We start from the raw sequence: 20,956 nt of genomic DNA, 5'->3' as shown, positions 1-20,956 counted from the left end.
CTGCATTGGGTGAATGGAACTGAACCAGAAATGAAATAAAAATGGACTCTATTGCTTGTGCTGTTTTAATACAGGTTATTTTTTTCAATTTGGGTTCTAATCTGCACCATGAAATGAGCAACTTCTCTGGGGACTACCAACGTTAAACTTCAACAGGCACACACACACACACACACACACACACACACACACACACACACAGACACACACACACACACACACACACACACACACACACACACAGACACACACACACACACACACACACTCACACACACAGACACACACACACACACACAGACACACACACACACACACACGCTCACACACACAGACACACACACACACACACACACAGACACACACACACACACACACACACAGACACACACACACACACACACTCACACACACACACACACACACACACACACACACACAGACACACACACACACACACACACACACACACTCACACACACAGACACACACACACACACACACACACACTCACACACACACACACAGACACACACACACACACACACACACAGACACACACACACACTCACACACACACACACACACACACACACACACACACACACACACACACACACACACACACAGACACACACACACACACACACACACACACTCACACACACAGACACACACACACACACACACACAGACACACACACACACACACTCACACACACAGAGCTAATATTTGTGAATAACAAGTTAGCCACCCTCTGAAGTGGAACAACATGGTTTCTGTGTTGTCAGACAATTCATTTAAAAGTGTAGGAAGAGTGGAAGCAGACACACTCTGTGTGATTTCATAATATCAAAGCATAAAGCAGATAAGACCCCACCTGTATTTTGAAATCTGATAACATTGTTATTTGCACTCTTGGTCACAAAGTGCTTCACTGGTTGAGGGGTCAGCCCTGGTCTAGATCAGTTATTTTAGGCAGTCAGCAGTGAATGAATGGACACTGAAGACTTTGATCGTTTTTTTGCAAAGTGAGTTGTAATAGTATCTATAAAACCCAGTCTTTGCCAATTATTTTTGCTTTTTCTGTCCTTGAGTAAATCAATCAAAAGTCTCTTAAACAATAAATATCTTGCTGTCTGTTTTTGTGTGCATGTGCAGACCTACATTGTCACCAGACTCACGAGAGAGCAACTTTATTGGTAAGTTACATTAACACTTGAAATTTTGTATCATATTTTGTATCATTAATTTGTGGGAGGTTGATTGCATATTGATTGTTTTATCTATGCCCACAGGACCAACTTACTCCAAATATTGAACAAGTCTGACCTTTCTGAGGTAATCACACATTTCACATGCAGGAACATTAATTATGTTAAGTTTTTTAAGTAGTGAGTCTGAAGCATGAGGAATTTTAGTGGTCAAATGATTCAATGGAGTGGAAGTGCAAGTTGTGTGCTGTCACCTCAGACACCCGGGCCTATTTATTTAGGCACTACCGTTTACAGCATAGTCATTATTCAAGAGTTAGCCCTTTGCCATGTCACCACAACTCTTGTATTAGTACATTTCCGTTATTTAATGCATTGAAAATTCATTTATCACGTGTCCACAAAGACACATGCCGAACTGGTGCTGGTGAAATAGCACAAGTAAGAGCCTGGAAGTGTGAGTGGATGGTATGGATGGAAAATGAGTCTGAAATTTAAGATGGGGGATTATCGTGGCAAGCTGTCAAGATCTGGATGTTTGGAGGTGTCTGTCAGCGCAGGTAAAAGGAGCAAAAATAACCCTGACAAAGAGCACCCACACTCCAACATAAAAAGAGCCAGACGAGTTGAAGTGAACTTCCTTTCAAACTTTCCTTTCAAAGTCAGGCCAGTTTGGAAGAAATGAGACTGCAGATTATGGACGAAGAGTCAGCAAAACCTACGCTTGATAGAAATGCTAATGCAGAAGACCTTTGTCCTTCGTCGCCAGGAGATAATTCAGGAAAACCCACAGGTGAAGGACTTCTTGGGGAAATGTCCGGCTCTTCGGATTGAATCACAGGTAAAACACAGACTCTGTCTTTCTCTTTTCTGCCACATATTCACACATTTTTCTATGCCAAATTTTGAATATGTATCACATTCAAATGGAACAGCAAATGCCACTATTCACTGTGGGTAAGAACTATCACTTTGCATGTGACCATGTTGCTCAACGATGTATTTTATGGAACATGTTGCATCACAAATGTGTTTTCTGTTGCAAATCGAGTATTAGTCTTTTTATATAATTATTTTTTTGAGTTTTTGGTTTTGTAGCTTTGTGCTGAGTTCTAACGGATCACAAACGTCAACCTACAGAACCAGTTCTATGCTGTGCTTGACCAACATACACCTGGACTGGTGGCCTTGTATAGGCAGAAGGCGGCACGAACCGGAAAGATATCAGAGGCGCTGCGTGGCATCTTAAAGATTTATGATCTCCAGGTGAGTTAAAGATTAACTTTGAGCTTTAGGTCCCACTGGACAGCAGGGCCTCAGGGTGTCGTTGTCTGTCTAACATTTTGCCAAATGCCATGAAATTTGGTCAGCACATCCATACTGAAAAAAGAATGAAATCTGTTAATATTGACTTTTGCTTGTTCTTCCAGGAAGTGCGCAATGTCAATATGAAGCGTACTGTAGCCCTTCGTGCCCTCCCGGTATACCTGCGTGAGGAGGACCCACAGTTCTTCAAGACTTGGAATGTAAGTATTCAGTATATTCACAGAACTATTAGTATCTCTAGCAGCCACTTAACTATATCTAGTTACCCCTTAGTAAACCTTGTGTGTAGGTGTCATTGTAATGGTAAATGGACTGTACTTAGTGTGCACATGGATATACAATACATGTGCATATAAGCATACATACGTATATGTAAAATCCCTAACCTCATGTCATCCCAAACCTTAATCTCTCACAAAGCCCTGGCCTAACTTTACCCAGACCTGGAGAAGGCTAATCATTTGATTGACCTTTTGGCTTAACCTCTCATGAAATAACACACACACTCACTTTCTCTCTTAAAAATACCTTTTATGAGATGCTGTACATTACACATCACAATACAGCACCCACTATCTAATACCTACCTGCATATTAATAGCCTGTTGAATACTCAGCTGTAAAATACCTACTGTACCTGGGTACACTTACCTATTAAATAACAACCTGTATGACATTAAAATGTAAAATACCTGCTGCTACACTTACTTCTTTTATGATGGGCTGTAGAATAGACAGCTGTAAAGTACTTACCTGTATTCCTACCTGTGGGTTGTTGGCCTGTCGAATAGTTACTTGAGATATACCTACTATATACTGTACTTACCTGTTGAGTAATCACCTGTAATAGTTTATATATTTTCAGTTTTTGTTGACATTGTCAGAAAGCTGAAAATTCTACTATGTTTATTATTGAGGTCATAGTGGGTGAAAATGATGTATTAGGGTGCATTATATTGAATGGGTTTCCTAATATTTTGTCTACTGCATTAACATACAAGAAAGGAGCAAAATATTAGGAACATCATTCAATAACCTCAGTAATAAATATAATATAATAGTAGAATTATCACCTTTTAGATAATGTCAACAAAAACTGAAAATGTATAAAATTCATAAAGGTAGAATTTAAAGGAGAGCTGTTGTAATGGATTGAATTGGGTTACACACGTGCACCTGATGAAGTGGCCAGTGAGTGTACATGCAGTTGTTGTGTTTCTTCAAGTTAACCTAACAGTTGCACCCTCTCTGTGTCTTTCAGGTGGAGGAGTCAGATGAGACAGGCATCATTGACACTCCTGTTGCTCTTGTCACAGCAGTCACAGAGGACACTGCAGATCCAGTTCATTTCAGTCCTGCAAGCATTTCTATTGTTGTGGAAGACGATGTTGTGATGAGTGATATCCCTAACTTGGCTGATGCATTTGCATTGTTGTTTGGGTTGATGTATGCATTGCATTTGGACTATCCCAAGAAACTCATTCACACTTTTACATTCATCCAGAAAATCCTAATGGGTCTTGATGATGGTAAACTTAAAAATTAAAAATGAAATTTAAATGTTTAAGTTTAATTACATTGTAACTTTAAAAAAAATCTTACTTAAAAAAATTAAGTTACTTACCTCAAAAGTTATTACGTAATCAGTTTCTGCAAAAGTTTTGAGTACTATGAACTTACTGGGGTTTACAGTGCTGAGATCATAGGTGTAGATTTCAGGGGGATGCAGGAGTATGTCCTCCTCACATCTGGCTCAGTGGTGTCAGCATAACAACCTAGACCTTAAAAACTAAGACCAAGGAAGTGATGATAGATTTCAGCTGGTCAGGGTGTACTGAACATCCCACTCTCTGCAGGACATCTATACCGACGACTGAAAAAGAAAGCCAGCTGTATAATAAAGGACCCATCTCACCCTGGACACTGCCTGTTCTCACCCCTCCCCTCAGAGAGTGGGTACAGAGCAATGAAATATAAAAGTGTAGCCACTGCCCCCCCCCCACACACGCACACACACACACACACACACACACACACACACACACACACACACACACACACACACACACACACGCACACACACAAACACACACACACACTCACTTCAAAGACTAAAAGAACTTGAATGCTGAACGCTGTTTTGCACAAATCGTTTTATGCTGCTAACTTACATTAACAACTGTTTTAAAGGTTTTCAAAAAGTTCTTTTACTATTTAAAATATGTATATAATTTGCTTTCATTCATATTTTTTTCTAGTTGCCTTTGTCTGTGTTGTATTGACTTACTTTGTTATATTTATACAAATTGTATGCACACTGATGAAGTGCTTCTGAACAGATTTTTATTGTACAATGACAATAAACATCTATCTATCTCTATTGCGCAAGTTGATATCGCAATGACGATATAAAAAAAAAAAACAATATATTGTGCAGCCGTATTACTCTTAAGACACAAAAAAGAGCTGAAAGAGACAGAAACAATCATAAAAAGACACAAAACAGCAAAGAGACAGGGAGGTGTAGATTTCAGGGGGGATGCAGTGGTATGTCCCCCCCCAATATTTGGAAGACGTAGATTTGTCTCCCTCAAAAATATGAAAGAACCCACTCCCCAAAAGAGGTAAAAATAACCGTTGAGGGGGCTCAAAAATGTACGAAAACATAACTGTGTCTACTTTGCAGCATCGGGGGTTAAAGAACATGAAGTGCAAAATAAAGACAGATTTATGTAGATTTAAAGTTTGGAGCTTCTGGCTTTAACAAGGTCTCATTCTCTAACAGATTAGTTGTTGAGATGGAGATGATTCCTAAAATAACACATCCTGAAACACGTGTGATGTTTTGAATGTGAAGAAAGTTTTGAACAATAAAGGAGAATAATCATTTCCTTTACATAAATAAAGACATTTGCACCATAAATTGTTGCATCAAAATTCACCAGAATGCAGGAAGTGAAGAGTTTGACAGACAATATTTTATGAGCGACGACCCCCAGACCCCCCAGTTATAATGTGTCCCCCCCCATCAATGTTGAAACCAAACCTCCACCCCTGACTGAGAGGCAGAAACATCATCAGATCCAGAGGTTCAGCAGCTGGATCTATAAAACAACATGTCTGCCCTCTGCTGGAGACCCTGAGCTACCACATCACCGTCTGTCTGTTGGCTTTTAAACAGTGTTGGGGAGGAACTAGTTACATGTAACAGAGTTAATAAAGGTAAATGTAATCTGTTACAGTTACTGGGAAAAACATGTCTGATTAAATTACAGTTAACTGTGAAAATGTCCATGATTACATTGGGAGTTAGATGTGAATATTTTCTGTAAAAAGTTTGGCCATATGTTGAATAATATTAATTTAGTTCCTTTGCATGTTTTTCATGTGCACAATGTCTTCTTTTGCCATTTCCAGCCACAGCCATTCAGTAAAGTTAGATGCTATTATTCTGATGCTTTGGATTGGTTTTCACCCTTTTGACAGTTAAATCACCTCTCAAGCTGTCTGAGAGTTGCCACTATATGTAGGGTGCGTTTGTGGAAAAAGCAGGTTGGCGGGGGGGGGGGTTTGATCACATTTTGGATTACTATCTTAACCTTGTTCTATTAACGGAATTAAATACTCACAAGAATATAATAATTTGACACTAATCAAAAGTCAGGACCAGACACTGTTTTTGTGACAATGTCTTTTATTTTTGAATGCTTAGTTGATTATATAGTAAAGGAAATCAGATGAATAAAGAACACAACACATCAGTTTTAAGAATAAAATGTAACCAGTTCATTAAACCAGTGGACTATATGAATTATTAATAGTTATTATGAAGTGTTATTACAGTTGCATTCTCCTCTTGTATCACAGAACGGTCAGACAAAATATACACTTTTATTTTCTATCTGGACATTTTGGATTAAAAGATCATCACCACTCATGTCTGGTAGGTTTTCTGGTAGGCGCTGTTTATAACAGATAATATTCAGTAAACTAAAATAGAAAAGATCTGCGAGTATTCAAATGTTTTCTGTATTTCATTCTGTGTTATTTGCTATAGATTAAAAGTCCAATTACTGATTTGTTTTTGTCCAGCTCAGTGAGCCAGTTTCTGTCTAATTTTAAACCCAAATGTGAACTGTTCCCTAACTCTTCAGATAATAAACAAGTGACAGTGAGTCATCTGTCAGCAGAGAGCTGTTTCTGTCTGCTGAACAAACTGAAAGAGAATCAATGATAGAGATTATAGATGAGCTGTAGAGGCATCATGATGGTGGGTTAGAGTTACACACACAGGGTCTTGGAGCACACGAAAGAATTCCCGTTGTTACAAGCCGCGTCGTTCCAGTTTGCTGTAGAGAGAGTTTACAACCAATGACTTTACATTAACCTTTATATTTAAAAGTGCAACATACAACAACAGTTTTAAATGTTTTTTTACCTCCCCAGTTCATCGCAATACAGTTCTCCACTCCGAGGTTGTTAGGCTCCCCCGCATTCCAGCTTTTGTAGTTGAATTTGGATCCATCAGACCACAACCACGTACCCTCCTGGAGGAGAAAGATTGGTTTAAAGTCAAAGTGAAATCAAGAGTTTTTGTTGTTGTAATACTCATTGCGTTCAGAAGACTTGTTATTTTCTACAACAACTCATGAGACCCAACGCATTCTCATGAACGGGTTTGTAAGATATCGTATGAAAACATATGCACAATTACCTATTTTTGTATGAAATCCTACGAAATTAGGCGACCGCCTGCCGGTCATATGAGTTAAATTTAGCTGAGAAAAGGTGACAGTGAGCTGGGTACTGTGCATCAAGCAGCGACGAAATTTATGTTTAGACACCAAAACGACAAGTTAAGATTGGAAAAAATTATATTTAAATGGATTAAAACACTCCAGGGACATAAATACTCGTTTAGAGGGTGAAAGTATTTTGTTTTATTCTTAACTTCTTACATGACATGAACTCTGCTCTCTAACTTGAAAGTCCTGTGTTTTAGGAGCCAAACATCCCCCCCCCGACCTCCTCCCTATGAGGATCTTCATGTTCTTATACAGCAGCAGTCAATGTGCTGCTGACAGTAATGAATACGTGGAATACATACATATTACAGTGATTTACTTTTTACAGCTATATGTACGAGTGCTTCATGAGAACAGGCTGAGAGACGAGCGACATCACTTCCTGTGTGATGATAAAAGTCTCACCTTCACTGCGTCAGAGCCTCCGATCCAGGAAGTTCTCGGTGTACCGGCCACTTGCTGAATGAAGTCTTTGATAAATTGATGTTCTGCATCTGAGTGGATGGAAGCCAGATTCCCACCAGCGGTCTGGCAGAAGAGCTAATGGAGACAATATCATCAGTTTAAAATGTCAAGAAAAACAAAACATAATCACATTATTAACAGATCTCAGGGCAGTTTTACAGTCACAGGACACATTTTAATACTTTTAATCAGTGGTGTGGAAAAAGTATTCAGATCCTTTACTGCAGTAAAAGTACTAATACCACACTGTAAAAATACTCTGTTACAGTAAAAGTCCTGCATTTAAAATAGTATGTAAGAATCATCGGTATTAACGGGTGTTCATGTCTTGACAGTGTTTGATCTTTTTTCCAATGATGTGGTATTAGTAGTTTTACTGCAGTAAAGTATTATAGTACACTGGTATTAAGCATACATGTGTTATGATAGAAAGAACTGCTGTACCTCTGCATCGGGCCAGGTCTTTGTCTGGATGTAGAAAGCGAAACAGCGAGAGCCAAACTTTCTCCAACCAGGAGGACAGCAAGCTTCACCCTGTATGAACAAACAAGCCAAAAACAATCAGACTAGTCTATATAAACAACTGTTCATTTATGGGATTGTTCCTCCGCAGCGCTGTGGAGATAGAGCTGGCAATGCAAGACTACAATCAGAGCAACCCAACGAGTCAGAGATACTGTTCTGACCTGGGGGGAGGTTTTATTTCCTTCACAACACAAGTTACACAAGACTTTAACAGCCTCTAACTCAGGCAGTTAAGAGCTAAATTTAGCTTTAGATGTTATACGAATATGGTCCCTGTTGCACAGGTTTTATCAGCTCACAATTTGTTTTGCACATTTAGGAGTGCAACTATTATTGATAAAAATGGAAAACTGAGGCTTATCAGTAGCAGAATTAACAATGAACAATTGTGCACTTGACTCACCAAATTTCCATTTTTAATTACAGGGCAAAGTCTTTTATTTTTGTGATTTATTTCTTGGGAGTGTACTTACATATGTAGTCAACAGTCCGCTGGACAAACAGAGCAACAAAGCAAACGGAAAGACTGATGTCATCTGTGGAAAGAAATTCAACAAAGTCAACATACTGCAAGGAAATAATTGCAGACAATGAATGACTGAAATTGATCATTAATGAGCCATTTATCAAAGTAAACTATCCAGCTAGTTATAAGTGTATTATAAAATATTGATACAGTTTAATATTTGATAGATTATCCATCGTCATCCGCTTATCCGGGGTTGGATCGCGATGACAGCAGCTCCAGCAGGGGACCCCAAACTTCTCTTTCCTGAGTCACATATAGATATAATCCCTCCACCTAGTCCTGGTTCTTCCCCGAGGCCTCCTCCCAGCTGGACGTGCCTGGAACACCTCCCTAGGGAGGCGCCCAGGAGGCATCGATACCAGACGCCCAAACCACCTCCACTGGCTCTTTTCAGCACAAAGGAGCAGCGGCTCTACTCCGAGTTCCTCACGGATGACTGAGCTTCTCACCCTATCTCTAAGGGAGGCGCCAGCCACCCTCCTGAGGAAACCCGTTTCAGTCACTAGTACCTGTGATCTCGTTCTTTCAGTCATGACCCAGCCTTCATGACCATAGGTGAGGGTAGGAAAGGAAACAGACCGGTAGATTGAGAGCTTTGCCTTCTGGCTCAGCTCTCTTTTGTTATCACAACGGTGCAGTAAAGTGAATGTAATACCCCTGCGTCGATTCTCTGTTGTCCCCTCACTCGCAAACAAAACCCCAAGGAACTTGAACTCCTGCACTTGGGACTCATTCCCTCCCCCCAAAATGTCCTCACAATAAATATAGGATTAGTTAGTTAATATTAAAAGTATAAATGAAAAAAATAAATGAAATTGTGATAATAAATTGAAATATAAACACCTTTGCTGAGGTGGTGATTGGCTGACACAGAGGAGAAGAACAAGCTGATGACTGTCACTGAAAGAAAATGTCACAGATCTGAATACTGTTAAACACTCAATAATAAAAATTAGGTTAAACTTAATGCATCCACAATCTGTACTAAATTTTATCTTTACTCAACAGGAATAAACTCTGCAATCTAGCATAAACAAAATACATCAAACTTTCAGACAAATCTTTTAATGATAATGATGACAATACAATGTGAAAAGGTCCATTATACTCACATCAATAATCTTTGTTCTGACTGGTGTGGTTTGGTTTTGGAGTGAAATGAGAGCCACTAATATACCTTTGGGAAGGGGAGTGGTCTTAGTCATGATTGACAGTTCATGCAATGATGCAGGTAGAGACTTGATACTTAACCAATATTTAACAGGGTGTGAAAGTCAGGGTCAGTGGTGTATGACGGTGTCTGGATGTGATGAACAATGTGTGTTTAACATGTGGACTTAAGTGTTGTGTTTATTTTATTAACCACACCGTGACACCAGGATCTCTTTATGATGATATCTTTATTCTCTCTGGTGACAAACACGAATAAACACGACATCGTTATTAATCAGAACAGAGTCTCTAAAAGTAGGATGGGAGCCAGAGCCTTCAGCTATCAGGCTCCTCTCCTGTGGAACCAGCTCCCAGTCTGAGTTCGGGGGGCAGACACTGTCACCACATTTAAGAATAAACTGAAAACACTCCTCTTTGATAAAGCATATAGTTAGGGAGTGAGGAGATCCAGAAATGCTTGTTACTAACCTAGCTCTAGGGAGTTTACTCCCCGGAGTCCTTATGTTCCTTTTCCCAGCGTTTTTCGTTGGATCTGGATGGCACCTAGACCTTGGTTTCAGCTGTCGCCGTGGTCCTGCTTCAGTTCACCCTGCTACGCTCCACGGTGCCCTGCTATGACATGAACTACTATGACTACTATTTCTTAGTCACTGTTCCATTATCTTCATTGTGACTATTATTTCCACTGTTCATCACATCCCCAACCGGCATCGTCAGACAGCGCCTACCAAGAGCCTGGGTCTGCCGAGGTTTCTTCCTAAAAGAAGTTTTTCTCATCACTGAGGTTTCTTCCTAAAAGTGAGTTTTTCTTCGCCACTGTCGCACTGAATGCTTGCTCTTGGGGGAACTACTTGAATTGTTGGGGCTTCATAAATTATAGAGTGTAGAGTTTAATACTTTTACTCCGATAGATTTTTTATGTGCTGCATCGTTACTGTTGTGAATTCCTCACGCTACGGAGACTGTGTAGGTTAGTGTGTGTACGTTAGTTACGTACGCCAATTACGAAATCCCCGAGATCGCATCGTGTTTCTTTTCAATATGGTTACCCGTTCAGGAGTCAGAGACGATGTAAGTTTGTACTCTTTCTATTTTGCTAGTGTTGCAGCAGATGAAGCTATTCCTGAGTTGTTTCAGTCTGAAATGAATACTGAATGTTAACCGTTTGACCCTGTGATTTGAAGCTGCTATTATCTGTACTTTGCTAGCTTGCTAACTTTCCTATTCATCACATATGTTACTAGCTAGTGTGTGATAACTTTTTTGGGGGGTTTAATCGTTACTGTGCTGGAGAGGATGTTTATTTTACTTTGGCTACAGCCTTGGCTAAACATTTGACATAATATAAACAATATGATATTCAAACTTTTGACTGCTTTCTTGAATAACTAAATAACACAATACTTGTACTTTTACTTTCAATACTTCAGTAGTAAATTTTAAAATAAACTACTTGCAATACTTAAATACAACATTTTTTGAATACTTTAGTACTTCTACTTAAGTGTTGTGCTTAAAGAGCACATCTACTTCTACTCAAGTCACTTTTTTGATAGAGCACTTGTACTTTTACTCAAGTATGGGTCTCTAGTACTTTATATAGGAGGCTCTTGGGAGCGAATGATTGGCATTGCCTTAAGAATCCTTGATTCAATATTTCTTCAGCAAAACACTCGCCTTTCCCACGAAGTGCTTTGCACATTAATGGCAGAGGTCACAGCTATCATAAATGCATGACCACTCCTACCTTTGTCAGCGGACCCAGACAATCAGCAACGAGACAAAACTGTTTTAGAAGGTTGCAGAGAAAAGTTGCAGTGGTCTGAACCGGCCTGTCTCAGCTCGACTCACCTGTTTCCACAGCTAATAACAAATTCATCTTGGAAAGTCAGCTAAAAACTAAATAAATAAAACTGGTTGAAATGGCATATAGACGGAGGCTCAACATGCGCCCGAGGGCACGTATGGTAGAGCGAGCTAGAGAGTGACTGAATTGAGGGAGTGCCTAGGACAAACATGTCAGTCAGAGAAATAAAACGGGTTTTTGCCTTTTCATCACTAGAAATGTAACTGTAGCAAGCATCTCACTTTCACTAACATTATCCACGTTCATACTTAGACGCAACAAATGAGATATCTAGCTACAAAAAGCCTGGAAGTCAGAAGTTAGAACAGAAGTACAAAGAGTCGTTGCTATTGAGATGATACACCATCTCGTCTCATCTCATCTCATCTCATTGGTGTGAACTGGCAGGTTTTAGAACGCAAGTAGTTGCAAGTTTCAACTCGTCTCGTATCTTTGGTCTGAACTGGGCTTTACACAGAAGACATGAGTTCCACCACCTCCTGGAGAATTCTTGGACAAGGACCTGTACACAAGTCAATGGAGACAAATTCAGGCTCCTGCCAACCAGTTCTGGACTCATTGGAGCTGTGAATGCTTTCCTTCCCTTGCAACAAAGACAGACTACACGCAACTGCCGGCCTATGGCCAGGATCACCGCTACGCTCCCTGGAAAGGATGGTCATTAAGAAAGCTCGAGGTGAAGACTGACTGACCAAGACAATGTAAAAATATTTCTCAGACCAAATGCAGAAATTGCTCTACTTCTACACAAAGACTGATTTAGAGACTAATGTTCTGGACTCCTGCAAATTCATAGTGACCTCACATTGGTCAGGCGGGGAGTGTGTTGCCTTTATGGTATTTTCTATAAATAATGTGTTAATAATTATTTGCAGTTGAAAAGTAGAGTTAATAATAGATTTCATATTGTGTCGTTTTTATATTGTCTTACCATGATGTCACTTCCTGTTGTAGTACTTCCGGTTCCGCCAGGTCCTGTTTACAGCAGACAGGCAGTGCATGTTCTTACCTCAATCTGTGTGCATCCACTGAAAGTATCATAGAGGCAATGCCCTAAATGTATTTATTTGACAGTGAACATGTTAGAGATTATATATCAGTGACGATTACGTTAAAAACTATGTTTAGTTAGGGGAATAGACTGAGTATTTTTTGTGATGTCTTTATTCACAGTTTTCACCAGCATGTCAATGACGAAGTGTGAGTCTGTCTTCATTGGCTGCGGTTTAACTTGTGTTAAATCAGAGTTGCAACACACTGTATAAGATAAGTAAGTGATAGTGAAATACTATTAAAGTGCTACAGCTGCATTTATAGTAGAGACAAAACAGAAGAAAGGTTTTATTTCTGTAATTCACTACTTTGTTTTAATGCCGCTCCCTCTGCTCAGGTTAGGGTTAGTCAGCAGCAGTCCCAACGTTTTTGTCGTTTTTCGATGTTTTTTTATAACCAGGGGTTAAATAGATTGGGAGGACTGGCCAGGTGCTCCCAGTTACCTTGTTAAGACCTCAGCCACAGACGTGCACAAGAAAGACAACAGTACACAGGCACAAGGCAACAGGTTCTGGGCCGTCACAGTTCTCACATAGAACTTGGGCGACAACACTGTCAAGAAAAGGTTGTATTATTAATAACATTTCTATGCCAACATCACCAGAAGACGGCTGGTGAAAGGATTTTTTAAAACATGTTCATAGAGAGGAAACATGTAGGTTTGCTGATGAATCTGGGGGAATTTCCAGCTCATGAATGATGTAAATTGAGACAGTGGTACCCAGGTCTCATTCAGGTCAGTGACCAACATAACCTCATAAACTCTCCAGGCAGAGGAATACTTCAACTTTGTCCCTCCATAGATGAGGAGAGATGTAGCAGCTGTATGATAAGACAGAGCTGGTCACCCTGCCAAGGCCATAGAGAAAAGTAAACTCAACACAGTTTGTATATAATGAGATATCTGGGCACAGTCAATATCTTTGTTTACTTTGAAGGTTTAACTAAACTTAACGCCATCCAGTTGGATGTTTAAATACACCTTCAGGAAGACAGGAGCTTCAGAGAGTTGGGATGGCACCAACACTGTACTGTGTGATCCTAAATCCTCCTCAATTGAGTGTTTATGCTCCTTTCCTTTCATGTTTAAATGCTCCTGTGTAAATCATCAAAGTCTCCTAAAAACCTTCACATATGTGTAATGAGTTGTGCTGCTCCTGAGTTTTTCCTTAAGAGTATTCACCATAACCAGAGTCAGTATGTAAACACATACAGGGGAACAAGGAACCAAAGACAAGAAAACTTTGATACGACAGTCACAGTCTGTGCTTTTACAAAACCAACTTGTCCTCAGTGTGAGTTTTGTTTGACATGTTTAAACACACCAACAGGAATATTATATCCGTGTTGGCATGTTTAAACAGATAAAACTCACATGCATCCCTGCTGAACACATGACTGGTTTGAGCAGTTTGCCAACTGAAGGGAAGTAAGGTGGATTCTACACACATAGACAATGATAAAAGAAGCTCTTTGAGGGTTTTGGGGGGATGGGTCAAATAACACAGGACTTTCACCCAGGAGACCAGGGTTCATGTCCTGTTCTTGTCCCGTTTGTCACTGAAACGTACATTTAGTTACCCTACCCACTGCTAAAATACAACAAAATGCTTGTTAAATTTAAAAAAGGAAAGGAAATCATTTCCAACTTACTTTTAATGAAAATAATGAACATTGAATTGATTATATAAGGCACCACTAAAACAAGAATGATAGTTACATTTTAAAGTGCAGTTTTCTGCTGATATTTTCTGTCAAATAACTAAAAATGTGTCTTTCACAATGTGTTTATGTTGTTAGACCACTTTCTCTTACCCCCATCATTGCCAGGTGTTTTGAAAGACTGATCCTTCCCCACATAAAGGCTGCCATCCCTGCTGATCTTGATAAACATCAGTTTCCATATCAGACCAACAGATGAACAGATGATGCAGTTACATCAGCTCTCCACTCAGCGCTAACACACCTGGAACATCAGAACACATATGTAAGAATGCTGTCTGTTGACTTTAGTTCAGCTTTTAGTACAATACTCCCATACAAACTGATCCATGAACAGAGCAACTTGGGCTTACAACACACACGTACAACACGGCTGAGTTGATTTGAACGCACCATAAGTAGGCGTGTGTGCATGTTATTCAGTATGGGTCATTTGATTAATAGACTCATATAGATGTAGGCAATAAAAAACTGATATATAATAAAAATGTTTTCAAAAATATAGAGAGGTAAACTCATTTAAATATGCAAAAAATATGAAAAACCCACTCCCCAAAAGATGTAAAAATAATCATTGAGAGGGCTCAAAACATGTACGGTGTCTACTTTGCAGCATCGGGGGTTAAAGAACATGAAGTGAAAAATAAAGACAGATTTATGTAGATTTAAACTTTGGAGCTTCTGGCTTTAACAAGGTCTCATTCTCTAACAGATTAGTTGTTGAGATGGAGATGATTCCTAAAATAACAGATCCTGAAACACGTGTGATGTTTTGAATTAAAGAAAGTTTTGAACAATAAAGGAGAATAATCATTTCTTTTATATAAATAAAGACATTTGCACCATAAATTGTTGCATCAAAATTCACCAGAATGCAGGAAATGAAGTCTTTGACAGACAATATTTTATGAGCGACGACCCCCAGACCCCCCAGTTATAATGTGTCCCCCCATCAATGTTGAAACCAAACCTCCACCCCTGACTGAGAGGCAGAAACATCATCAGATCCAGAGGTTCAGCAGCTGGATCTATAAAACAACATGTCTGCCCTCTGCTGGAGACCCTGAGCTAACACATCACCGTCTGTCTGTTGGCTTTTAAACTGTGTTGGGGAGGAACTAGTTACATGTAACAGAGTTAATAAAGGTACATGTAATCTGTTACAGTTACTGGGAAAACATGTCTGATTAAATTACAGTTAACTGTGAAAATGTTCATGATTACATTGGGAGTTAGATGTGAATATTTTCTGCAACAAGCTTGGCCATATGTTGAATAATATTAATTTAGTTCCTTTGCATGATTTTCATGTGCACAATGTCTTCTTTTGCCATTTCCAGTAACAGCCGTTCAATAAAGTTAGATGATATTATTCTGATGCTTTGGATTGGTTTTCACCCTTTTGACAGTTAAATCACCTCTCAAGCTGTCTGAGAGTTGCCACTATATGTCGGGTGGGGGGTTTGATCATGCACAACAAAACAAAATTTGCAAGTATTAAATTCCTCTCTAAAACCATTGAATAAGTGCCATGTGCATGCCAAAACACTTATTTATTACCTTCAATATCCAATGAAAAATAACCTCAAAATGAAATAGCACAACGTGGTGTAAACATAAAACACAGAGCTTTCAAGCTGGAGAGAGGAGTTCACTTTGTGGTGAAAACAAAATACTTTCACCCAGGAAACGCTGTTCTTTCTCCGGGAGTGTTTTAATACAAATCTGATCTTTTTCCTAAAATTAAAGTTACATTATGTAATTTTTTGAGTTGATTCTTAGCAAAAAACCCTTTGTTCTCTCCCAAATATGTTCTCATTCATGTGTAATTACTTCCACCAACTAATCAAAGTATTCTTGTAAGCGTAGAATCTGCCATTCAGAATCATTCAGAATACATACAGGCGAGTCGCTTGAATGACGGCCGCCATGTAGCGCCTCCATCTTTAAAATACCTTAGCCAATGATGGACATACCTCCGCCTTTCGCACTTTTACACTCAGTGGCACCACGATGAATGCCAGCGGGAGGCAAAAAGCGAATTAAAACGACAACGTGACAGGCAAAGCAACAAGACCAAAGTTAATATTGGAGTGGCTAGAACAGCTGCATGTAAACGATGGAGATACTAAGAGTTAATTTTGGGTTCAGCCACCGTAGCAGTTGAAACGCGCTCAGAATGAGAAGGGCTAGAAAGTAATATTCAGTTGGTTGTCATATACAATTTCACCGCTAGATGGGAGGAATTCTTACACAATGCAAACTTTTTCCTAAACTTAACAAGTCGTTCTTGTGCCTAAAATTAACATCGCTGCATTACACTCACTTTCTCACACTCATCTGGCGGTGCCTGTAGCCGGCTCACAGTCACCTTTTGGCGGCTAAACAACTGCCGCTGGTAGCCGGCATCCCGGAGCTCTGTAGCAGCTGAATACAACCAGCAACTGCTGCTCGGAGTTTATCATTCTATGCATAGACTGTTCACATTACAGTACTCTGGATTAGGACAACTTTTAGTTATGCCCCCTTTTCAAGTTAAACCCCTCTCTTGCAGTCTGCAGTCTAGAGTCTTCCAGTCTCTAAAAAGTTGAACATTTTGATATTTGAATGGTTCTTGTGGCTGAACGTGTGCAGAAGTTAGACACGACAAAAAAAAAACATACGGAAGATCAAAATAAAGAATCAAATAATAATACTAATATAAGACTAATAATCTAATTATGAAATGGAGCATTCTTTATAATATGTACTTTACTTTTGTTAAAGTATATTTTGATGCTGATACTTTTTATTTTAGTATTTAGTATTTCTACACAGTGGTTTTAGGTACTTTTACTTCTTTTGTTTTCTTTTTCTCTCATACTCATAATAAAGAAAACTTTATTTTTATTTATTTTATATCAGTTTAAAACTTCAAGAAAAACAAAACATAATCACATTATTAACAGATCTCAGGGCAGTTTTACAGTCATAAGACACATTTTCATACTTTTAATCAGTGGTGTGGAAAAAGTATTCAGATCCTTTACTGCAGTAAAAGTACTAATACCACACTGTAAAAATACTAAGTAAAAGTCCTGCATTGAAAATAGTATGTAAGAATCATCGGTATTAACGGGTGTTCATGTCTCAGAGTGTTTTGATTTTTTTTCTAATGATGTGGTATTAGTAGTTTTACTGCAGTAAAGTATTAGAGTACACTGGTATTTAGCATACATGTGTTATGATAGAAAGAACTGCTGTACCTCTGCATCGGACCAGGTCTTTGTCTGGATGTAGAAAGTGAAACAGCGAGAGTCAAACTTTCTCCAACCAGGAGGACAGGAAGCTTCACCCTGTATGAACAAACAAGCCAAAAACAATCAGACTAGTCTATATCGACAACTGTTCATTTATGGGATTGTTCCTCCGCAGCGCTGTGGAGATAGAGCTGGCAATGCAAGACTACAATCAGAGCAACCCAACGAGTCAGAGATACTGTTCTGACCTGGGCAGGAGGTTTTAATTTCTTCACAACACTGTGATCACAAACATTATTATACCATTATAATAAATACCATACCATTATTATAACTTACGCAGGCAGTTAAGAGCTAAATTTAGCTTTAGATGTTTTAGACGAATATGGTCCCTGTTGCACAGGTTTTTATCAGCTCACAATTTTCAATGCACATTTAGGAGTGCAACTATTATTGATAAAAATGGAAAACTGAGACTTATCAGTAGCAGAATTAACAGTTAACAATTGTGCAGTTGACTTTAATGTGCTGCAAACAGCACAACCAGCCGGTTGATAAAACCGTGAGTAATAAGCATAATTATATGAGCATTTGTATCTGTATGTGCAATAACATCTGCTGAACAGGGCCGACAACAAGATTGTAAACTGTTTATTAAAATAACAGAACATTTATTTTTAATGTAGCTAAACACCAAATTTCCGTTTTTAATTACGGGACAAAATCTGAGTAATGAGCTGCCAGATCTTTTTCTGTTATTTTAGTGATTTATTTCTTAAGTGTATACTTACATATGCAGTCAACAGTCCGCTGGACAAACAGAGCAACAAACTAAACGGAAGGATTGATGTCATCTGTGGAAAGATGTTTAACAAAGTAAAAAAAAAACTGAATACAAGGAAATAATGGCAGACAATGAATGACTGCAACTGATCATGAATGAGCCATTCATCAAATTAAAGTATTCTTCTAGTTATACGTGCATTATATAATAAAGATATGGTTTAATATTTGATAGATTATCTAATATTTAAAATGTCTATGATTAAATACACCAAGTTTTATCAAAATAGATAATGTCCTCTCGATAAACACCATCCATCTTCTTCCGCTTATCCGGTAACGGGTCGCGGGGGTAGCAGCTCCAGCAGGGGACCCCAAACTTCCCTTTCCCGAGCCACATTAACCAGCTCCGACTGGGGGATCCCGAGGCGTTCCCAGGCCAGGTTGGAGATATAATCCCTCCACCTAGTCCTGGGTCTTCCCCGAGGCCTCCTCCCAGCTGGACGTGCCTGGAACACCTCCCTAGGGAGGCGCCCAGGGGGCATCCTTACCAGATGCCCGAACCACCTCAACTGGCTCCTTTCAACGCGAAGGAGCAGCGGCTCTACTCCGAGCTCCTCACGGATGACTGAGCTTCTCACCCTATCTCTAAGGGAGACACCAGCCACCCTCCTGAGGAAACCCATTTCGGCCGCTTGTACCCTGGATCTCGTTCTTTCGGTCATGACCCAGCCTTCATGACCATAGGTGAGGGTAGGAACGAAAACTGACTGGTAGATTGAGAGCTTTGCCTTCTGGCTCAGCTCTCTTTTCGTCACAACGGTGCGATAAATTGAGTGTAATACCGCACCCGCTGCGCCGATTCTCCGACCAATCTCCCGCTCCATTGTTCCCTCACTCGCGAACAAGACTCCAAGGTACTTGAACTCCTTCACTTGGGGTAAAGACTCATTCCCTACCTGGAGAAGGCACTCCATCGGTTTCCTGCTGAGAACCATGGCCTCAGATTTAGAGGTGCTGATCCTCATCCCAGCCGCTTCACACTCGGCTGCGAACCGATCCAGTGAGTGCTGAAGGTCACAGGCCGACGATGCCATCAGGACCACATCATCTGCAAAAAGCAGCGATGAGATCCCCAGCTCACCAAACTGCAACCCCTCTCCACCCCGACTACGCCTCGATATCCTGTCCATAAATACTACAAACAGGATTGGTGACAAAGCGCAGCCCTGGCGGAGGCCAACTCTCACCTGAAACGAGTCCGACTTACTGCCGAGAACCCGGACACAGCTCTCGCTTTGGTCGTACAGAGATTGGATGGCCCTGAGAAGGGACCCCCTCACCCCATACTCCCGCAGCACCTCCCACAGTGTCTCCCGGGGGACCCGGTCATATGCCTTCTCCAGATCCACAAAGCACATGTAGACCGGTTGGGCATACTCCCAGGCTCCCTCCAGGATCCTTGCGAGAGTAAAGATCTGGTCCGTTGTTCCACGACCAGGACGGAATCCGCATTGTTCCTCTTCAACCTGAGGTTCGACAGGTTCGATAAACACAGGATTCGTTATTATTAAAAGTAAAAATAGATGAAATTGTGATAGTAAATTGAAATATAAATACCTTTGCTGAGGTGGTGATTGGCTGACACAGAGGAGAAGAACAAGCTGATGACTGTCACTGAAAGAAAATGTCAGATCTAAATACTATTAAACATTCAATAATAAAAATTAGGTTAAACTCATCTTGATTTACTAATGGATCCACAATCTAAACTTAATATTCTACAATCTAGTATGAACCAAATATATCAAACATTGATTAGTAATGATAACAGTACAGGTTGAAACCTCCATTATACTCACATCAATACTCTTTGTTCTGCCTGGTTTGGTTTGCAGGGAAAAGAGAGTCACAGGCCCTTGTATACCTTGGAAAGGGGAGTGGTCTAAGTCATGATTGACAGTCCAGTGTCCAACATAACAAATATCAGATATTCAAAGTAAAATAATTTTTATTTAAACAACAGCCATCTTGTAACAAGTGTGTTTCATCTTTGTGTTATTGTAGTAACCTGCAACCCAGTTGTTGGAGTTATACCCATAAATCGTTCTGAAATGATGTTCAGAACTGCACGTAGGCAGAAAAACATGTCAAAAACATGATACCACCTAACCACCTTATTTATCTAAGCTTATTACACCATTTACATCAGCAGTCCGGCTCTCACTCTCAGCTCTCTTGATGCTGGTCTCCC

At 39.8% G+C, this 20,956-nt stretch overlaps 1 protein-coding gene across 2 annotated transcripts; it reads right to left on the bottom strand.

Moving 5' to 3' along the window:
• Nucleotides 1–6,570: 6,570 nt before the first annotated feature.
• Nucleotides 6,571–20,639, bottom strand: LOC118495537 (galactose-specific lectin nattectin-like). Of its 2 annotated transcripts, XM_036003964.1 has the most exons (8): nucleotides 20,565–20,639; nucleotides 20,323–20,379; nucleotides 8,810–8,872; nucleotides 8,256–8,345; nucleotides 7,752–7,886; nucleotides 6,980–7,088; nucleotides 6,736–6,890; nucleotides 6,582–6,703 (listed from the first exon to the last, which is right to left on the bottom strand). In XM_036003964.1, the coding sequence occupies exons 3-7, from the start codon at nucleotides 8,870–8,872 to the stop codon at nucleotides 6,823–6,825; spliced, it is 465 nt and encodes a 154-aa protein (XP_035859857.1). In that variant the 5' UTR covers nucleotides 20,323–20,379; nucleotides 20,565–20,639; the 3' UTR covers nucleotides 6,582–6,703; nucleotides 6,736–6,822. The 2 variants fall into 2 exon arrangements, with proteins under 2 accessions (XP_035859856.1, XP_035859857.1); XM_036003963.1 differs by lacking the exons at nucleotides 20,323–20,379; nucleotides 20,565–20,639 and having other exon boundaries at nucleotides 6,571–6,679; nucleotides 6,727–6,890; nucleotides 8,810–8,902.
• Nucleotides 20,640–20,956: the final 317 nt, after the last annotated feature.

This window comes from Sander lucioperca, chromosome 8, assembly GCF_008315115.2.
Source record: "Sander lucioperca isolate FBNREF2018 chromosome 8, SLUC_FBN_1.2, whole genome shotgun sequence".
NCBI lineage: Eukaryota > Metazoa > Chordata > Actinopteri > Perciformes > Percidae > Sander > Sander lucioperca.
The sequence above is the reverse complement of the archived record's forward strand: the minus strand, read 5'-3'. Positions and strand labels throughout refer to the sequence as shown.